The sequence below is a fragment of the Drosophila nasuta genome, chromosome 3, assembly GCF_023558535.2.
Source record: "Drosophila nasuta strain 15112-1781.00 chromosome 3, ASM2355853v1, whole genome shotgun sequence".
In the NCBI taxonomy this organism is placed as follows: domain Eukaryota; kingdom Metazoa; phylum Arthropoda; class Insecta; order Diptera; family Drosophilidae; genus Drosophila; species Drosophila nasuta.
This window is the reverse complement of record NC_083457.1, coordinates 23,429,257-23,449,748: the sequence shown is the minus strand read 5'-3', so window position 1 is coordinate 23,449,748 and position 20,492 is coordinate 23,429,257. Positions and strand designations below refer to the sequence as shown.

Sequence of the window (20,492 nt, the reverse complement as noted above, 5' to 3'; positions counted from 1 at the left end):
GCTTAGAAGCAGCTACTTAGCTTAAGCTTAGTGCTTCGACTAAATTGAAAATGACCATTTGACGTAAAAATGTTTGCAACCACTTACCTACCCATACACTTACACTTACACCTACAACTACAACTATCCACACTCATGCACACACATATGGAACATACGCACTCATGCTTGTAGTCGTATGTTGGCCAAGCTCGAAGCTGGCAAAAAGTCATTGGAATCACAAATTCAATGCGCAAACAAGACAAGTTGTCCACTATTTGCCAACGTACACAAGTCCCAGCCATGTCCGGCCGATGTAGCTTCTTCTGTGTATGTATATATATGTGTGTGTTAGTTACATGTCAGCGAACGCAATGCCAATACAAGCACACACACAGAGTCACAGCAAATACAGCACGAGCTATACGCATCCATTTAGTGCCACTCACTGGCCTGGCCTGTTTGTTGATTTTAAAATATATTTACCCCACTCAGAGCAGGCATTTCAATGCTCTTACCCTGAGTTTATTGCTTCAATGAAACAGCTTGTTTGTGTTAAGCATTGTGACAAAAAAAAGTAGGGTTTGAGAAGTCTTCATACACATTGTAAGAGGTTCATATTTTAAGCCTTCTTTATCAGTTTTTCAACTAAAACACTTTCAATATTTTCTGTACTTTAAAATTCGAAAAATATACAGCAATTTGTATGGCTTTGTTAAAAGAATTATTATGTGTTAAAACTATTATTATTTATCATTGTCACCAACACAATACAATTTAAAAAGTCTTAAATCAAAAGTGTCAAATTTTTGGCTTTGATGATCAGTATTTAAACTAAATCACTTTGAATATTTTTGGTGCTTTAAAAAATATTCAACAATTTGTATTGCTTTTCTTAAATTAATATTATGAACATTACATTATCCCCTCAAATATTCTAGACAAAGTTGATGTATTTTCATAAAGATCAAACATGAGCTTCACTGCAAATTAATGTGTTCTCTGAACTTTCGACAATAATTTAGCATTAGTCAGAGTATTAAGGCAATGGCTTGCTATTGCTATCGAATTACGCTCTTGTTATTCCCTTTTTTTTTAACTAAATGCTTTCAAATTGAAAATTGCTTTCCTGCAACTTGACGAGGGTTTTATACTAACCTACGAACACACACGCACACACAGCAGAGCAACACAACAGAGCACGAACAACACAACAAAACACAACAAAACACACAACACATTCCGCTGTTCGCCTGCTGCGCGTTTCGTTACAATAATTCTCTTTTTCTTTTCTCTTGTTCGCTTGGTGTTCTTTTTTTTCGTTTTGTATTTAATAAAGATTTGTTGTAGCAAAGTTTTTTTGGACAAAGGCAAGAGAGATACGCATACAAATATTTGGTTATTGGTGTGTACTTTGGCAGCACATAAATTTAAGTTAATTGCATTTTGCATTTAGCATGTTTATGGCCTCAGTTTGTGTAGCTGGCGAAATTTTCTAAATAAATTTCCCAGCAAATGATTTAAATTGCATAATCAAAATCGAATGAATAGTTGCAGCTCGTCGACCTATAGCCACTGGCTTAGCACATAATTTAACATTAATGCGTAATTTAAATTGAAATGCAGTTTGCATAGCTCACAAATACTCTGATACACGCACACGGTTGCGTATACGCAATTTAGACACATCGTGGGCATTGATTTTGCAATTAACATAACACACGGTAGTAAAAGGCAATTAAGCAAATTGAGCGCACAGGTATTATCTGTAATTTAGCCATGGACCTAATGAGATACGCCATGCCACAGCAGTAACAACAGCAACAACAGCAACAACAGCAACAGCAACAATAACTACAACTCGTAGCAAACATTAATAATAATGTAACATTAAACACAAAAAGCAATCGCTCTTTGGAGTGTATCTCTCTTGGACAAGTGTGTTGACAACAACGCCCAGCTGCTTTCGCTTACAGCCCAAGAGCTCTAAGACTCACGTGTTTGTGTCCGCCTTGACCACTCGAACATAATCACAATTACATTTGCAAACAACAACAACAACAAGAATAACAGCAACAGCAATAGCAGCAAAAGTAGAGGCAACAGCAAAAGTGACAGCAGCGACAGCAGCTCAAATTGATTGCTCTAGATATTGACATTATGACCATGGCCATATGACAAACAGCCAAGCAGCCAGAGCAGCCAGAGCAGCCGAGCAGCATTAGCTAAGCCTGGGGACGGCAAAACCAAGTCGTCCATATGCGACACACGTCGTCAAGCTGTGCTCCTTGCTTTTATTTTTTATCGAGAGCAACAACATTAACACTGCGCAGCAAAACAAAGTTACTCATTTGCAACATTGCCACAAATGCCAAACTATTTGACAGTTAAAAAGCTGTTCACAGACTCCTAGTAATTTATTACCTAGAAAAATAGAAACTATTGCAAAATAAGAACATTTAAAGTAAATTAAAATAAAAATGAATAAAATAATCAAATTAATATTAATAAAATAATATAAAAATAATCAAAATAAAAAAATAAGAGTAAAATAAAACAAAAACGAAGTACAAAAATTTGGTGTAAAATAAAATCCAATCAAATGAATGGAAATTTATAAAAATAAATAATTAAAATAAAATGTAATAAACGAAATATATAAAAAATATTATATAAATTTAAAATACTCTGAAATAAGCGGAAATACAATAATAAAATTATATAAAATATAAAACATGACATGAAATGATAAGAATGGAAATTAATAAAATCAAATACAATCAAATAAAACAAATTATTAAAAACTTATATGAAATACAATAACAAAATAATATAAAATTAAATACAAAATAAATGAAAAATGAAATGATATTAAAAGCATGCAAATGAAATAAAATAAAAGAACATAAAATTCAAAGTTAATGTAACATGAAATAAGCTAAAGAATATATAAAATGAATTAAAATCAAATATAGTAATCGCATTTAAAAGAATTAACGTAAAAGAATATATATAAAAATTAAAATTAAATAAAATCAAAAATAATAAAATTATATAAAAAACTAATATAAAATAAATTGAAATGTACCTCTCTCTTGTTTAATTGAAAAATCAAATTAAATAAATTAAAATATTTTACGATGCCGCACAGTGTAAGTCAGTCTAAGACATTTGTGCTCTGGGCCGAGCAGCATAATTCGCCCAGAAAAGGAAATTATTGGATACAGATTCACACAGCGACATACGAAATTCATATTACGAATACAACAGACACACGAGTGCGTTTGTGTATGTGTGTGTGTAGGCAGTATGCTACAGACACATACTTACAATGATATGAAGCTCAACACATGTCTCGCAAGAAAAACAATTAAATAAGAAAACAATTTACATAAATTAGCCAAAGTGGCGAAATGGCTTCGACCAAGTATCGTTTATGCAAACGCTTAAATAAATGTGCACACACACGCACACACTCTCAAACACACTCACACACACATGTGTACATCGACACACATATAGGAGAAGGAAGCAGCGTAGCGACAGCTGACAGCAGACACATCTACATAAAATACACATTGAGCTGGGTTTTGCTTATCGTCGACGCTGCTGAAAAGTATGCTACACTTTCTGTTGCGCTGCGAAGTCAAGTTGGAAGGGAAGGGGGAAAAGCGCTTATCGCCGTCTTATCTATTGGTTGTATACGTTGTATATGTTGGCTATAGTATTTAAATAACGTTAATGCGCCATGTAGTTTAGTTTTCGATCTAAGCAAATGCCAAAAGGGAATCCATGGAATTTATGGTTAAGCACCCCCACACACACACTCACTCGCACACTCACACTCGCTCGCACACGCATGGGAACAAAGTTTTTGCCAATTGTTTTGCGCAGGCAATTTCATGGCACGCCAACTGGCAAACTGGCAAACAATGTGCTGGCAATACACACGGTTGTATATGCGCCTTTGAAGTTATCAGAGATTCAATTACGCATTGATTACCCGCATGGCAGCAGCACGCGACGTATACGCAATGTGAAATATGTGAACCAGACATAGGACGTAAATTTAATTAGCGCAACTCACACACACACGCCCACTTTTGCACAATAAATACAATTGCTCAATAAATATTGTTGAGCTGCTGAAAACTGAAAAGTAATTTCAAAGCCGAGAAAAGTAATAACAAAAGCCAAGGGTTAATAGTAAAGTAAAGCATCTCATTAATGAATTTGAACTTTGCACTCAGCTACACCTGAGACTGTATCTAATTAAGCCAAAGAACAGACTGATCAATATTTAATAGGTCAGCTGACCCTTGCACTTGCTCTTGCCCTTAGTCTCAGTCTCAGTCTCAGACTAGAGTCAAGAGTCCTTGGCCAGGCATGTGGCCAAGTAATTCAACTTCTTGAGTTGCCCACAAAATGAAGGTCACATGCGTAGCTGCAAATCCATTTAATACTATTTGCGCAAATATTCACGCCATTTGGGAATGCTCGAATGCTTTGTAAGGCGACTTTTTGGGGGCCATGACCGGGCACACTTGAAATCGCCTGGCCGTTTTTTCTTCATTCCCTTTTTTTGGCAAATTTCCGCACACGAACGCAAAATCAGCATAATTTTATTTATTTAAAGCAATATCGACTTGGCAAAGGGTCAACATGACGGTTGACGATGAGGCAAAAGGTTTGACTACTCAATTACTTTAATTTGGTGGGATTGAAGGCGATGACAAGAACTGCACAAAAAAATAAAAAGGGAAAATAAGCAGAAGCAGAAGCGAAAACGAAAACGCAACAAAAAAAATCAAAGAGGTCAAGCGCTTGAAGCAGTCAAGCGTGAAATTTATTTTGAGCAGGCAATGTAGTTCGATGGGAGGAAGAGAGGGAGTAGGAGGAGTGGTTTTTTGGGTGCGTATGTGGAAAGTGGAACTGTGGCGTGACTGTAACAAATACACACAATTTATTTACGAACGAATCCACTTACATATGCATATGGTGAAGGCAACACACGGGATCAGCTTGGGCTCAGCTCAACCTCTGATATGCGTACAAATTGCGGTTTATTGAAGCGTAAGGCGAAGCAGCAACAACAACTATAACAACAGCAACAACAACTACAACGATAACGAAACAAAATGCAAATTTTCGCCTTTTGTTATTCATTTTAATGCCATGCCAAAAACTATGAATTTAATTTCGACTATTCAAAATCGATGCAGCTCAACTAAAAGCAGCTTGAACTATACAAGTATCTCTCCTCTTTTTCTCTCTTTGTATCTTTTAGCCCGATGGCAGCGCAACATCCGATACAAAGCTTAATCGTCTGCGGCTACGTCTTGGCAGATTCTCAAAGGCCAAAAACAAAAGCGGCAGTGCATCGGGCAGCAGCGGAGGAGCTGGAGCTGGTGGCGGTGGAACCACAGCCTTGGGTCTGGTTGAGGGTAACTCGACGAATACTGTGAACACCGTGGAGGACACCGAATTTAGCAGCTCAAACGTGGACAGCAAGAGTCGTGCCGGCATTGAGGTAAGTGCCAACAACAAGTATGCCGGATTTACGTTTGAAATTGGGATTGGGTTTGGGGTTGGGGTTGGGACTGCGACTGGGGACTGGGGACTGAGGCTGAGACTGAGACTGGAATTGGCTCTGTGCACATTCAAAGTAAATTTCATAACGCTCGACATGTGCCCAACGATCTGAGTTTGCTTCCTGAATGCACGCAAGCACGCAGCCTGCCAAAAATAAAGTCCATGTCTGACGTCCTGCTGATTTCCTACCCCATTTGGCCAGTGTCCACACACAAACACACAAACACACATACACACACAGACTCGAGAGGAGAACATGCTCGCGTAATCCCTGATAAATCCTAATAGAAACTTGCACATGTCGTTAGCTAAACATCAAGTAGTCGTGACATTTGATTTATGCACGGCATAAATCGATTTTTATTCAACATGCTCGGATTACGTATACGCCACATCTTCGCGCTTCGCACGGCATTCGATTTGTCATCAACTGAAAATTAAAAGGCTCTAGTATCATTTGATTTTATTGGCAATGGCCACGGCAATGGCAAGCTTAAATACATACACAAGTATGTGATTATACACGGACCAGACCAGAGTATATTCTCTAAGCATAAGCTTAAACATAAGTATACGAATATAGAGAATGTGTGTAAGCCGACGTCTAGGTGGACTTTTGGGTCACTCAAGTCGCAAATCCTGCAAATTACCCACTCGACAAAAATGTCAGCGATAAACTGCAGGCAAAGCTTTTTGTTTATTGGCGACCAAATTTGTATTTAGCCGCATTTTATGTACTTCAATTTCAGCTTTTTATGGCTAAAAAATAAGCAGCAGTCGCACACACACACACACACACACACGCTTGGACACACACACGTAGACATTCAATAATAACACATTAAAGGCAAAGGCACGAAAATCGGAGAAAAACGAAACCATAAAAGAGGCAGGCAAAATAAATTGCTCGAACGTTTTGTTTGGCATTGCCACAAGGTGGTGGCCAAAAGTCGAGTGGCCAAAGGTCGCCTCCGATTCGTGCAGGTTAAGTAATAGCAAAGTCAAATATAAGCTCTGTGACAAGGATACGCCATCGCCTCTCCAGCAATCGCCATCTATATCGCCATCGCCATCTCCAGCGGCAATGCCATCCCCATCCCATCCCCATTTACAATCTCGCCCGCCTTGACCGTCATGCAAAGCGCCTTCAGATCCAACCAAATGAAAACAAAGCTCAACAATAACAGCAACAGCAACACGAAGAGTAGCAACAGGAGCTGAAAGCTGAAAACGTAACCTAACAAGGCACTCAATACGCTTGAGTAATTGAAGAAAATATGTTGATGGCTTATAGCTAACAGCTTTCGTTTCCATTCGCTTGGCCATAATAACTAACAGCAGCAACTGCGTATCGTATTTGCCTTTGCTGGCCACACACATACACACCCACACACACGCACACACACGCATCCGCTTGCATACACACACTTAGATTAAATATTTACTTGGGCCAGGTTTCTGTGTGAGCCAAATAAGTGGACAGCCAAATAAATAAACACACACTACCTCTCCCTCTTACTCTCTCTCTCTCTCTCTCTCCCGCTCTCGCTCCAACGAGCAAACATAGCCAAAAGCAAATATATAAATTTATCATCGTAGTTTTGTTTAATATCAGAGAAAAAGGGACGATTGCAAAGGCTCAAACAAAGTTGTAACTACAATAACAACAAAAATGCCATCGAATATATTAAACAATTTCTCTTATGCAAGCCAACTATCAATAAAATATACTTTATGCGCTTCTGTTTGGTATTATTCAGAGCATAAACATTAATGGATGTGACAAAACAAACTACTAATAGCAGCAGTTTAATAATTTATTTTGGTTATGAAGTATTGCAAATTTTGTGAAAAGTGAAAATGTTAAATGGAGAACTTTGATTTTCGTACATACTATATTTTGAGCTTCAAAAATAGTTATTTATTTTTCCAACGGAAATGCGAATGTGCTAAAGACAGTTTTGATATTTTTGAGATATCCGCTACGCTTTTTGAATAAAAGCAGAACAATGGGGTGTTATTCTTCATATTAATAAATTAATATGCTGCAAAAATACTAAAATATATCAAAGGCTGTATTTGGTATATTGATTTACCAATATACCATAAAGTACAAAATTGTAACTAGCGGAGATCTTACAGTCGAGCAAACTCGACTGTTGCTTTTTACTTGGTTTTTATTTTATTTCTAAGTAGAGATTTTTATTGCACTGTGCTTTGTCACTTTTAATGCGCCTTCGCTGCAGTTCTTGCCGTTATGCAGTGTTAAGCGTAACAAAGTCGAGTTTAAGCCAAGTCTAATGACAGTGCAACAAGGCAGAGCTCTAGCACAGAAAGTGCAAATTGGAAAAAGGGAAAAAGGGCACAGGAAATAAATTGAAACAAATAATATACGTCTCACCTAAATGCAAGCAAAGGGGGAACAGAAAGGTCACCGAGCAGGGACGGGAGGGAAAAGGGAGTAAAGTGCGTGCACATGCACATAAATAATATATTAGCTGTATGTGTGTGTGAGCGTTGTTTGTTGGCTCTCGGTTGTTATTGTTGTTGCTGCTGCTGGTACTGTTGTGTTTGCTTTGGTTTGGGGTTTTTGGTTTCGGTTTCTGTTACTGTTACTGTTTTGGTTTTGGTTTCGTGTTAACAGTTTGAGGGCCGCCCCATAAAAACATTTCAAATTAAAAGTTGCCGCTCAACTTGCGACTGGCCATGTGGCGTATGCGTAATCTTCAAGTTTCTCTATTTCTGTTTCTGTTTCTCTGCCAACTAACTTTGCACTTTTGTCGCCTGAGCTCCTCTCCCCTTCAATTTGGCCTCTGCTGACCGTTACGGAAGCCAAAACAACTCGTAATCATTATTCGCATTGTTAGAGGACTCCAAATGAAAATACGTAGCCTCCCAATTGCTGATGGAGCAATTGCAACTCGTGCTGTTGCTATTGCTGTTTCTCTTGCTGTTGCTGTTGCTCTGATTTGCTTTACGTGCTCTGTGGCAAACATTAAAAATGGCTTTGCAGCCAAAAGAAATCGAAATGAAACCAAACGAAATTGAACCCAGCTACAACATTTGTTTGTGCGACACACACACACTCTCGAGTTGACAATGAAAATGAAAATGAGAATGAAAATGGAAATGGATATGACAATAGCTTAGGTTTCATATGCTACTCGCTTTGTGACCATGGACAATTTGCCAATGGCTATTGAATTTTATAAGTACACACACTACGTATACGTATTTTTTTTTATGTTCTGCTCCATGCCAAAGCTATTGTTGACAGCATTTCGCTCACAAATTGAAAATGCATTTCATACATGACACCAAATTTAAATGTCTTCCTGTTGTTTGTGCGGCTTCACTGCACAAAAGAACCAAGCCGCTCGCATCAATTACAAGCTTATAACGGCCCGGCAATATATTATGGAATCAAAGTCATAAAAATCATTTGGCAATGGCCAACAAAGTCGTCTCTGTCTGTTTGCCCTGTCCATTGCTGCTGCGCTGCCCCATTAATTTGTTCATGCCACAACCGCATCGAAAGTTGAAACTAGAGAGGAGCAACGGTTTGCTTGAGACTTATTTTCTGTTATTTTTCACTGGAAATGCTGCGCAAGAGCTTTTCGCTCACACATTTCAGAGAATTCTCTTGAACTTGAAAGTTTTCAGTTGCGTATTTTGTTCGAATATTTCAGTCTAGCATTGCACGGAATTCTTAGGAAAATTTACGTTTTATCGCAGTTTATCGATCATTAAAAATTCCATTTCTCACTTTTAATTAATCTGGAAAAGTTCTTTTAATTTAATTTATTAACAAAAATGTTTGCGTAGGCATTCAGTTTTATCGCTCATTAAAAAGTTCAAACTCTTACTTTTAATTGATTTAAATTTTAATTTAATTTAATTAATGTTATTCATTACTGGCAGCGTTTTTGTTTTAACAATATAGTTCTTTTATGAAAATTGTATTATTTTATGTGACATCTTGTATTCAATTTTAACAAATTTTAAATTCGATTTTATTTTTATATTTATACTATTCATAACATATTATATTATTACATTCATTGAAATCAATATAAAATTGAATACAAATTGTATTGAAATAACAAAAAATTAGTTTTTAATATCGCAATTTCAATATTTAAATTATTTAAATTCTCTATTACGTTTTTACATAAGTTAAAATCGATTATTAATTTAATAACAATCTTATTAAAATGCTTTATTAAGAGTGTTAAGAGTGAGAGTTAAATTTAGTGAAATAATAACATTGTTAAACATTTGTAAATGCAATAAAATCTCCTTTTCATGGCAGCAGTCAGAAATACATATAAGAAAAATATCGATCATTCTTATCGTGCAACTGCAGTTGTTCAAACAAAATGTAAATGAATGTAAACCAAAGTAATAGGTAATAGGTGTGTAATAGGTTTTATGGTCTTTTTAGTAGCCTTCCACAGCAAGTGGCAGTTGCGTGCGTGAAAAACGGCCAAAGTTGTCAACACTGATTCGCACATCTCTAGCCCCGAAAAGTCGAGCGTGCCACCTGCGCTGTATGAGCGGTCTGTCTTCCGGCCTGTGTCTCCGCTTCTTCCGTGTGCAGCTTCGGCTGTGGCAACGACAACGGCCGTAGACAAAATTTATAACACATAAAAGTTGATTTTAGCACTTTACGCTCCTGCACATAATGTGGCCAGGACATGAACACTGCTGGCTCAAATTACAGGTGATTATATGAATTTTAGTGCCTAGGACATGCCGTTAGCAGGCTGCTCAGCTCGACAAATTGTAGCCCTTTTTGACCAAGTGCCGCCAAATCTCCCTCCGCTCCCCTCTAGTCTAGACTCTGCCTTTTGACCGTCGCCTGCACGTTGTCTGATAGTGGGCGGCGTTTTATAAATAGCGTGGGCGTGGCCATTGCTATCAAATAAAAAAGCAAAAAAAAATCGTAGAAAATTGGGCGGTTCCAGCAACGCACAAATGCGCAACGAGCTTAACGAAAATAAATATTTGCCAAGCAATTTTATTTATTTGGAAAATTTATAACCACAACTTGGCGTGGCATAAAAAGCCCATGAAAATTGACGACCCATCGCTGGCGGGGGAAGCTGCCAGCGTAACGCGGGGGGGGAGGAAGTCACTAAATAAATTTATGAATGCAATTGGGTGTTCTGATTTATGTGTGCTAGTGTGTGTGTCTATATAAGAGGAGAGAGAGAGAGAGAGAGAGAGACAGAGCAGCTGAGATTTGAATTGTTAATTTGGCAAACGAAATTTGACTTTGAGCATTTGGCTTTGTTTTTCATTCCTTGTGTTTTGCAGGCGCCCAGCACATCGGGCAGCCAAATAGCCACCGTCTCTCACCTGGTAGCCTTGGCTAACCAACAGCACGCCAGCAGCACCAAACAACAGAGGGCAGCTGGCAGTGGAGGAGCAACAGCAGCAACAGCGTCAGCAAATGTTAATGGCAGCGAGTTGGAAGAGCGATTACAGGAAGAGCAGCAGGATGAGGCAATGGCAACCACAACCGCAACATCAGCAGCAGCGGAGGCAACGGCAACACCAACGGCGACGGCGGCGACGGCTGCAGCAACAACGCCAAGCAAGGCCAATGGCAGCAGTCATGGCGCTGGTGCTGTGGAAGTGCTCGAGGATCCGCAGCTGCAACAACAGCTCGAACAGATGCAGCAGCTACAAAAAACTGCCAAAAGCGGCGGCGGCGGTGGCGGTGGTGGTGGAGGCGCCAGCACATCGAATGCCACAACAATTACATCGATATCAGCGCTCTCGCCACAAACACCAACATCACCAGCCATTGCAGCCGCCGCTGCTGCCGCCGCCGCAGGTCCGATGACAGCAAAGACCAGCACATTGACAAGCTGCAACCAAGCACATCCGTTGTGCAGCTCGGCCAATGCCTCCGGTTCGGTAACGCCAGAGCCTCGCACCAAGCAGCCACAGCAAACAGCATCATCTCACCAGCAACCACAGCAACAGCAGCAGCAGCAGCAGTTGTCGAGCATTGCGAATCCCATGCAAAAGGTGAACAAGCGCAAGGAGACGCTGGAGGCGAAACGTGAACGCAAGGCAGCCAAAACATTGGCCATCATCACTGGCGCCTTTGTGGTATGCTGGCTGCCCTTCTTCGTGATGGCGTTGACCATGCCGCTGTGCGCCGCCTGCCAAATCAGCGACAGTGTCGCCTCTCTCTTCCTTTGGCTGGGCTACTTCAATTCCACACTCAATCCGGTAATAGTTCCTTCTAGCATACCTCATTTTTTTTCCTCTCTTTTTTGCTCTTGAATAACATTTGCATGCGTCTAGTGTCCATAGTCCTGCAATCGTTACGTGGCCAGCGGGCAAACGGGAAGCGTCAAAGTCTTCAAACATTTGCCAAATGCATTGGAAATGAAATGCATGATTGCTAACTGCCGCAGGCGGCAAGTGCATTCAGTTGTCTGTGTTGCCAATTGTTTGGCCTGGCCATGATATGATTGTGACAGCAGAAGCACTTCCCTCTACGCAGATGTTCCCTCATCCATGTTGATTGCCTTCCCTTTAATCTTTAAACGTTGCATTTTAAAGATGCGCATTCAATTGCTGAGTTTTGATCAGATTTCTTGTATTATGATAATGTCACCTAATCTCACTTGTAGTCTATGTAATTATATGAAATATACCAACTTTAGTTTAATGATTATCGTCTATTCACATCCTTAATACAGCTGCATGGTTTACTAAATAGAATATTTTGCGTATTAGTTTTTTCCAAAAGAAGTATCGATTTTCTAAAAAAAAAAACAACACATCGTCAGTATTTTTGCTGATTAAAAAAATCAATCTGGTTTAAGTGTTACACCATAATTTTCGGATAAATAGAATACCATTAATTTGCGTGATAAAAATTTTAATATATTTTCATAGAAGATACTATTTGCACCTATTATAACTTCAACGGAAAAAAATTCGATTTCCTTACCTCATTTCAACTATTCTACAAATCCTTAAAAAGTTGAAATTAGATATGTTCATTTAGACGCGAAAGAACTGACTAACTGACTATATATTTTACTGGTAATAAGAAATCGCTAAAATTTAAATAAATTTTAAATATTAAATAATATACTTTGAAATATACTAAGTTATGCTACCAGTTCAAGACAATTTCATCTTAATTCACTCCTTCTTTTGTGAATATGTTGCTGAATATATATTGCAATATATTCAAATATATTTTCTACACGTAAATACTTCATTATCATTAAAATATTTCATCAAACACGAAACGTAAGTCGGATTGAAATGTTCGTTTATGACTTATATTTTCTCCTGCAGTAATTAATATAGATGAGTGATAGGAAACATAAATAATAAGGCAGAATAATTAAATACCAAATACAAATTGCATATCTGTTCAAAGTAGAAAGCGTAGATTTTAATTAACTACATTAAGAACGGAGAGAAAACAATCAATCAAATTTGTCTGGCTTCTCCACTTGCATTTATGAACATCTCAGCTGACCATGACTGAAACACAAATAAAGTGCCTTGATTTTGACTTTGATTGCAGGTCATCTATACGATATTCAGCCCCGAGTTCAGACAGGCCTTCAAGCGCATCCTCTTTGGCGGACACCGACCCGTGCACTATCGCAGCGGGAAGCTCTAGATAGTGCATGCGAAGAGGCGAAGAAGGTAAGGTTTTTTATTGAAATAAATACAGAAAACAAAAGCAAATATTATTGATATTAGCCAAGTGGTTATCCTTGAAAATCGAAATATAAACCGGAGAATGAGAGGGAGAACGCTATTGCAATTTTCTTTTGCATTGATTTGTATTTATTATTTGCAATTTCGCGCTCACAAGTTTCAATTTGCAATGCAGTCGTTGAAATTGATATTGCTTAAGCATTTATTTGAGCTGCGTCTTGCCACCATTGCAGCTATTGTTACTATTACTCCTCCTCCACATCCTTTGGATGCTGCTCCTGTCTGTTCCTTCTGCTGAAAGTGTTTTGAATTTCATTGTCAACGTTGGTCGACGCTGTCGATGTCGATGACGCTGTCGATATCGACGCTTTGGGCGCCCAATTTCGGAAAACACACGAGAAGAGCGACGAAATGGCCTTGGGAAGGAGTCCATTGGCAATCACACACACACACACACCCTTCCTGACACACACACTCACTCAGTGGCAACACATAAACATTTGAATTGCGAGCGCTTTGTTGGCAGTTTTTCAGTGCCTTGAAACAATTTGTAAGCCATGCTGAAGAAGCGAAAGCAAAGGCAAAGTTTCAATTCGCCCTTCCCCCTTCCCCCCGTCCCCCGCCACACTCAAACACAAACTCAAACTGTAGCCGAAATGAAAGTTTTATCAGCCCTTTTATCGCTGCTGTCATCTGCATGCGAAAACCGTTTAAAATCACTTGGTCAATGCAACGGCTAACGGATAACGTCTAATGGCCCCAAAGAAAACCTACGCCCACGCCCCTGCCCCCTCTTACTCACCCTGCATTGGAATTATGCCACAATGGCCGAACGGACTGAACGTTCGCCGCCTGCAGGCTTATCTACAAAGCAAGCGAGTAACTTTCAAGCTGCCCATTTGCATTTCACTTGGACTACGACTGCGACGAAGAATCTAGGAACAGCAGCAGCTATGGTTCTCCATCTGCGTGTGGCAGCAGCAGTTAAATCTGCAGCCATACACTCCATTCATTCATTCAGCATAAAAGTTAAATTAAGCAACATTAATTTCAAATTTCTCCTTTGCATTTGAATGAATTTTGGCTTGGCGCGAATAAAACTTTTTTGCCTCAATTAATATAATAATATAATGTGATTTGTTTGCATCTCTCCTTTTATTGTTTGCAGGCGCTTCTGTTAAAATTGCGCACGATCTTGCCTCTTCGGTGGCACTACAACAACAACTGTAACAATAACTAAGTCAACAACAACAACAAGAACAACAAAGATACATTTAAAACTTGAAGCGTGTATACCAAGGATTAGTTTAAGCGGCCAGCAGCAAACACATGATCATTATTGAAGCATACTTTTAGGCTTAGGCTCTAAGTGGTGTAAATACGTTCGGCTAAATGTGGTTAAATTAATTATAATAATAAACTATAATCTGTACACAAAAGTCAGCATTTAGGATTTAATATAATTTAATTGTAATTGCCAATGTGGGAACTGTTTTTTTGACTAAAATCAGCAGACAAAACCAACTAAGTACTAAAATACATACATATAATCAAAATACCAAAGTGTAAGAATTAGTCGTAAATTTTAGCAACTTAAGTGCAAAATACTTAATATTACTTATAGTGTATTCGACTTCCAAAAACTATGCATGTGTTTTCAAATTTAAATGTGTAAATTATCCATTTATAGCTCTAGCTAACAATTTATCCCCAAAAATTGGAATTAAGAATGAATTGGGGAATCGGGATTGAGGATATAAATATGTAGGGAAATGAGTACCAATGGCATTTGGAATCGTTATAACTGAACCGATTACACATACTGAACACTATGATATAGCGCCCCCCTTATAAATAATTATAGTACTTACATAAAACTAGTGAGAAATTTAAGTGTGTATAAAACCAAGTAGATATTAAGGGCACAACCTAAACTAAATTTGTTGACTATTAATGGCTATTAGGATCAAATTTATTGTAAAATTGACAAAATCTCTATATATACTATATAATGAACGTGTTTAAATACAATTTAAACGTATTGTTAATGCAAATTCTAGTTAAATTACATAAAAAAACAAATTGTTGTATTATTAAAGCTAAGCAACTTGGTAAATATGTCAAGGATTTCTTTGAATATGCTAAATAAAACAAAAAAAAAAAACATTTAGATATAAATTGCTTAAAGGGTGCGAAACATACTGTATAACATTAATGTAAAAACTAATAACAACAACATAAAACCACAATGTATTATTGAAAAGCAAACTACTTTCGGAATAAATGGGTAAAAAGTAATTAGCAAAAAAGAAATTCACAACAAATAATATCACGCAGTAAATATTATTATAAATACTAAACATACATACATATGTTAGTTAATGATCGATTTAAGTAAGTGGAAAACAATATCACAATGAAAAATCAAATCTTTTACTACCCTAATATTTAATAAAACCCAAAAAAAATAATATTCAAAATGAAGAAAACGAACATTTCTGAATAAACTTAAAGCAGAAACCATAAACTAGCATTGTAAGAAACTTACAGATCTATGTCTAAACTAGATATCAAACCAGAAACTATCAATAGAGTCGCAGAGAAATAAAGAAATTGTTTGTTCTATATCAAGTCATAATTCGACACACAAACACTAATTATTCATCATTTCAAAAATGATAAAAGTTTGGATTCAATTCTATTGTTTGATTGTTATCTTTATTACACACAAATTGGCGCGCATTTAAAAAGAATTATTACTTGATATACAAAACAAAAATATCTGATTGTTTACTGCAAATAAAACACACAAGTTTGCAACAAATGCTATGCTAAAATTACTCTACATTTCATTGGCTGCAAATTAAAATAAAAATTGAACTTTCTTGCAAAATGTTTTTCCTTTCAATTTAATGGTGGGTAAAATAGCCAAGACAAGAACCATTTTCGGCGAATGTCCAAAAAAAGGCGAGGAACTCGTCCTAAAGTTGGGTTCGTGCCTTTTTCAACATTTGTTATAAAATAGTGTTTGGCACAGTAAACCATAAAATAGCGGATTATAAACTGAGAAGCAAATACAAACAGCAAACCAAGCCCTCGCCTGCACAAAACTCAGTTACTTTTTTCGATTTGGTTATTTTAAATTATAGCACTAGAAAATATCGATATTTACCATAAAAATCTAATTAGTATCGATATATCGATAATTCCATCGATGTTTCACAACCGGTCTACGAACAGCTGTTCTCTTTTTGATAAAACCGCGCGAAAATCAGTTTGCTGCCAAACGCTAGATTGATTAAATAATTTATGTAGCAACTATTTTTCGCATTCATAATGTTGAATTTAAACTGTGTCATATGTGCCGAATTGTTCACACAATCGGATGAAGTGTACGTCACAACGTGTGGCCACATGTTCCATCACACATGCCTAATGCAATGGCTAGAACGGTAATTAAGCGTCCCACTGAGATAGAGCGTGTAAAATGTGAAATTAAGTGGAGTTGCTTTTGCAGGTCTAAAACCTGCCCACAGTGTCGCAATAAATGCACAAATCGGAACATAATTCGTGTGTATTTCAATCTGGCCAATTTGGACGTGAGTCGGATTGATGTTGGCTCCCTGCAAGAGCAGCTGGATAATGCCAATTTGGCTATGAAAATGAAGGAACAGGAAAGCAACAAGGTCGAGAGACAAATGAAAGAACTAAAAGAGACCCAAAAGAAGTGCCTGTAAGTGCTGTCAAGTGATTCCAAACTATATTCATAACATATCCCCAACGTTTCTCTAGAAAAACCATTGCGGGGTTAGAGAAGAATCTACAGAAGAAAGACTTTATTGTCAGCAGCTATGTGGAACAAATAAATGTACTAAAGAGCGATGCTCGGGTTGTTGACGAGCTGCGCAAGGAGAACAAATCACTGAAACAGCAGATCAACACTATGGAAGGCGTTTCGGCCATTCTGACAGCTGGTGCTGCGGATGCTGATCGCTTACTAAAAAACGAAGCCAATCCAAATGTGCTGGCCAACTGGGTATCCACGCTAAAGCGTGAGCTTCGCCAGTGTGAGACCAAAAAGACTGAACTGCGCAATGTGCTCAAGGTGGTGCAGAACGATCTGCGCAAGGAGCTGGAAGGAAAGCGACGGTTAGAGGAGCAGATGTCGCATCTCGAGAGCGATTTGTATCGAGCACAGGAAAAGGTAACAATACAATTACCTCAGCGCAGCTAGAAATAAATGTTCTATACACACTATTTTAAAACCCTTACAGCTTAAGACACTACAGGGTCAACCAATTGATGTGGATGCCTCCAGCAACTGCTCATTGGGCCTAAACACAAATTTAGTTGCACTCAAGCTCGAAGAACGCCGCAACACCATCTCGCCCACAATAGTATGTATATATACTGTATATATAATTTAATACACAGCTCAATCATTAAGCGTTTAATTTTCTAATAAATTCTTTGTCATTTACAGAAACAGAGCATCAAGCGCATTGAGGAGTCAACGTCACCTTACCTAAACATCAAATCTAGCAGCGTAGGAATGACGCATCTCTTGAAACCGCCCATCAAAGGCATTAGCAAGATATCTCCCATTAAAACAGGATCGGGCATTAGCATGACCAGCGGAGTGATTCGCAAGACGACAAGTGATCTTAGTGAAAAGGTAATGACTGCTTCTATTCTCACCCATGTGCAACTAACTAAACGAACTTCGCTTGCAGTACTCGATCTTCAAGAAACCACGACTGCTGCTGGGCGCTTCGAGCTCAGGGGGCGCAGCTGCGATGGGCTCAAATTTTGCCTACGATGGCATGGGTGGCTCTGAGAAGATAGATCCCTTTGCGCAGCGTGCCGCAGAGGAAGCGGCGACCGGAGTTACAAGTCAACCAAGCACAAATACTGTTAATTTTCGACTTAAAGCAGGAACGCTGCGGAACATTAAGCTGAAAAAATAATTAATTATGCATGGATTAATAATAAGCCAAGCCAGGAGTAAAGAGAATACGCCAAGACTGCCTCAGTTTCTTCGAATTCAATTTGTTAAGCGCTGTTTCTAGCATTAATAATTTATAATATTAGTCGTTTTTGTATAAGCTCTGATCATTGTGCTGTTGCATTAGTAGATTTTTGTTTTTTTCGTATGGAAATAAGTTAGCAATGATTATAAAAATAGAAAATATATGTATGATAAAGTGAGCGATCTAAGCTGCAATTTTCTTTTCTGCCTTGCCAGTCCACTCCTCACGCAACTGCACATTGCAGCCCAGATCACGCAGCGCAGCCTTGATGTCCTGGGCCACCGATGGATGCTCAGCCATGGCTGCATTCAGCAAATCCTCAACCCCAAACGACAACCACGACTCGCATTGATTGCGCGAACGCGACACCATATTGCGTATGGCCCAGGCGCCGTTGCGCTGCACAATCTTTTGCTTGGGATGGCGACGTAACGTCTCCACAATAATCTCTGCAATGCCCGTCTCAAAGAAGGCAGCGCTATGCTCCTGCACACGCAACGTGAGGGTCGTTATGCACGCCAAGGCGGCGGAAACAATGTTCTCGTTGGCCTGATGCGTTTCAAGCAACTCCTTGATGATGGGCGCCACTCCCTGTTGGACAATGTGCGCCTTAACCGCATCATGTCCGGCTAAAGCACGCAGCAATTTCAGTGCTTCACGATTCAAACGCTCCTGATTCAGATTTGCTTTCATGATGTCAAAGATAAGCTTCAGACCGCCCGCGTCGTCAATCAGCGTGCACAGTTCCTGTCGCACGGCCAGCGTGCCAATAGTGAGCAGCAAATCGGACAGCACATTCACATCCTCGTACTCGGGCAGCAGTTGCACCAACTCCAGTAGCAGCTCGTTGGCAATCTGTCGCGCATGCTCATGAGCACACCCAAACTCCACCCTTATATCATCGTCCAACACCAGGAATCGTAGCACTGCAGTCATCTCACGCACCACACGCGGATTATCCTTTCGCAGCAGAGGCTTCGTTAGCTTCAAGAGATTGCTGCTTATAATGTTCTGACGATTCATCTCATGCATCACGCATGCCTTCTGCAGCCACTGCAGCGTTAGGCAAGTGACATCCAGCTGTTGGTCCTGCAACGCCAGTAACTTCAGCACAATGGACAAGGCTTCAGCATCGAATAAATCTGGCTGTTTCTGCGACAAACTGTTGGCAGCCTGCAGGCATTTGCAAAGCAGCGTCGTATTAATCTCTGTTTCCAATTGAAGTGTCTGCTCGAGCAATGTGATGAGTGCATCATGCGCACCATTCTTGCCAGCCAGCACACGATGAGCCAGTGACTTCTGGCACTCCAAATCCAGCACAGTAATCAGTTCCAACAACTGTTGAGTGTCCTCAGACTTTTGGCTGATGTGTGTCTTGATTTTATCCAACGTTTCATTGATAATCGGTCGTCCCGTTTCATTGTTGATGGCCAAGTCTTTGATAATGTTCGCGAGGTTAATGCCCTAAGCATGCGCCATACATAGATACGATAGAAGACAAAGATTAGATGACGCATGCAACAAGACAACAAATAATTACGCACCTGCGCTTCAAACTGTTTAATCGTCTCTTCCTTGGCCTCCGATGGAGTCATTGAGAAGTCTATGACATTCTCCTTGACGACCTCGTCGAATGTATCTTGCGAAATCACCTTCGACATCTTAACTTCAAATTTAGGCTATAAATGCACAACAGCTGCAAATAAAGCGACGTCTGCTTCAATTTTACTTTGTTGTTGTTGTTGTTTTTCTTGTTCCGCAACAACTCCTACACAGTAAAAGGCAGTTTTCTTTGTTCAACGGTGAATTGGCAGTGAGTATTACTTGTGTGCGTTATGAAAGCCACCAAAACAAAACACCAAATAAACAACGTCAATTATCGTAAAATAATCTCAACGCTCGAGTGCAATATAATTATTAATTTTCTGTTAATACTTGTTCGTAAAATGCGCAACTTAAGCAAAACAGCTGTTGTCGGTTTTACTGCAACCAGGGCGGCACAATAATCGAAAAAACCAGTAATGCTTTCAAATTTTCCTTTGGTTATGGCCGAAAATGATTGATAATTTCAAACGATTGCCTAGTTCTTGTTATCAATTATAATATTTACAATGTTCAAAGATTTTTATTAGCCTTTTCTTTGTATATTTTGCTAAATAATATATCGATTTGCAATATATTGCT

General features: G+C 38.8%; 3 protein-coding genes across 4 annotated transcripts in view; 2 read left to right on the top strand and 1 right to left on the bottom strand.

Annotated features, from left to right (window-relative positions):
- Positions 1 to 16,162, top strand: part of LOC132788525 (5-hydroxytryptamine receptor 2A) — a 73,650-nt gene extending 57,488 nt beyond the window's left edge. Inside the window, exons 8-11 of one of the 2 annotated variants that reach the window (XM_060795983.1) lie at positions 5,267 to 5,509; positions 10,891 to 11,817; positions 13,139 to 13,263; positions 14,447 to 16,162. In XM_060795983.1, coding sequence (XP_060651966.1) covers positions 5,267 to 5,509; positions 10,891 to 11,817; positions 13,139 to 13,237 — 1,269 coding nt within the window. In that variant the 3' untranslated portion in view covers positions 13,238 to 13,263; positions 14,447 to 16,162. The remainder of the gene's footprint in view (positions 1 to 5,266; positions 5,510 to 10,890; positions 11,818 to 13,138; positions 13,264 to 14,446) is intronic. The other variant, XM_060795985.1, reaches the window with a different exon arrangement.
- Positions 16,163 to 16,526: 364 nt separating this feature from the next.
- On the top strand, positions 16,527 to 18,571 carry LOC132788527 (E3 ubiquitin-protein ligase TRAIP). Its single transcript, XM_060795987.1, has 6 exons — positions 16,527 to 16,730; positions 16,796 to 17,011; positions 17,071 to 17,482; positions 17,553 to 17,675; positions 17,762 to 17,953; positions 18,012 to 18,571. Exons 1-6 carry the CDS (start codon positions 16,615 to 16,617, stop codon positions 18,243 to 18,245), a joined length of 1,293 nt encoding a protein of 430 aa, XP_060651970.1. The 5' UTR covers positions 16,527 to 16,614; the 3' UTR covers positions 18,246 to 18,571.
- Positions 18,370 to 20,391, bottom strand: LOC132788526 (armadillo repeat-containing protein 6 homolog). Its single transcript, XM_060795986.1, has 2 exons — positions 19,853 to 20,391; positions 18,370 to 19,772 (listed from the first exon to the last, which is right to left on the bottom strand). Exons 1-2 carry the CDS (start codon positions 19,967 to 19,969, stop codon positions 18,492 to 18,494), a joined length of 1,398 nt encoding a protein of 465 aa, XP_060651969.1. The 5' UTR covers positions 19,970 to 20,391; the 3' UTR covers positions 18,370 to 18,491.
- Between the last annotated feature and the right edge of the window lie 101 nt (positions 20,392 to 20,492).

Coding starts and splice junctions, on each gene's coding strand:
- LOC132788527 (XM_060795987.1), top strand. CDS start 16,615: ATGTTGAATTTAAACTGTGTCATATGTGCCGAATTGTTCACACAATCG. Junction 17,483..17,552: donor TGTATCGAGCACAGGAAAAG/GTAACAATACAA, acceptor AAACCCTTACAG/CTTAAGACACTACAGGGTCA. Junction 17,954..18,011: donor CAAGTGATCTTAGTGAAAAG/GTAATGACTGCT, acceptor CTTCGCTTGCAG/TACTCGATCTTCAAGAAACC.
- LOC132788526 (XM_060795986.1), bottom strand. CDS start 19,969: ATGTCGAAGGTGATTTCGCAAGATACATTCGACGAGGTCGTCAAGGAG. Junction 19,773..19,852: donor TTAAACAGTTTGAAGCGCAG/GTGCGTAATTAT, acceptor GCGCATGCTTAG/GGCATTAACCTCGCGAACAT.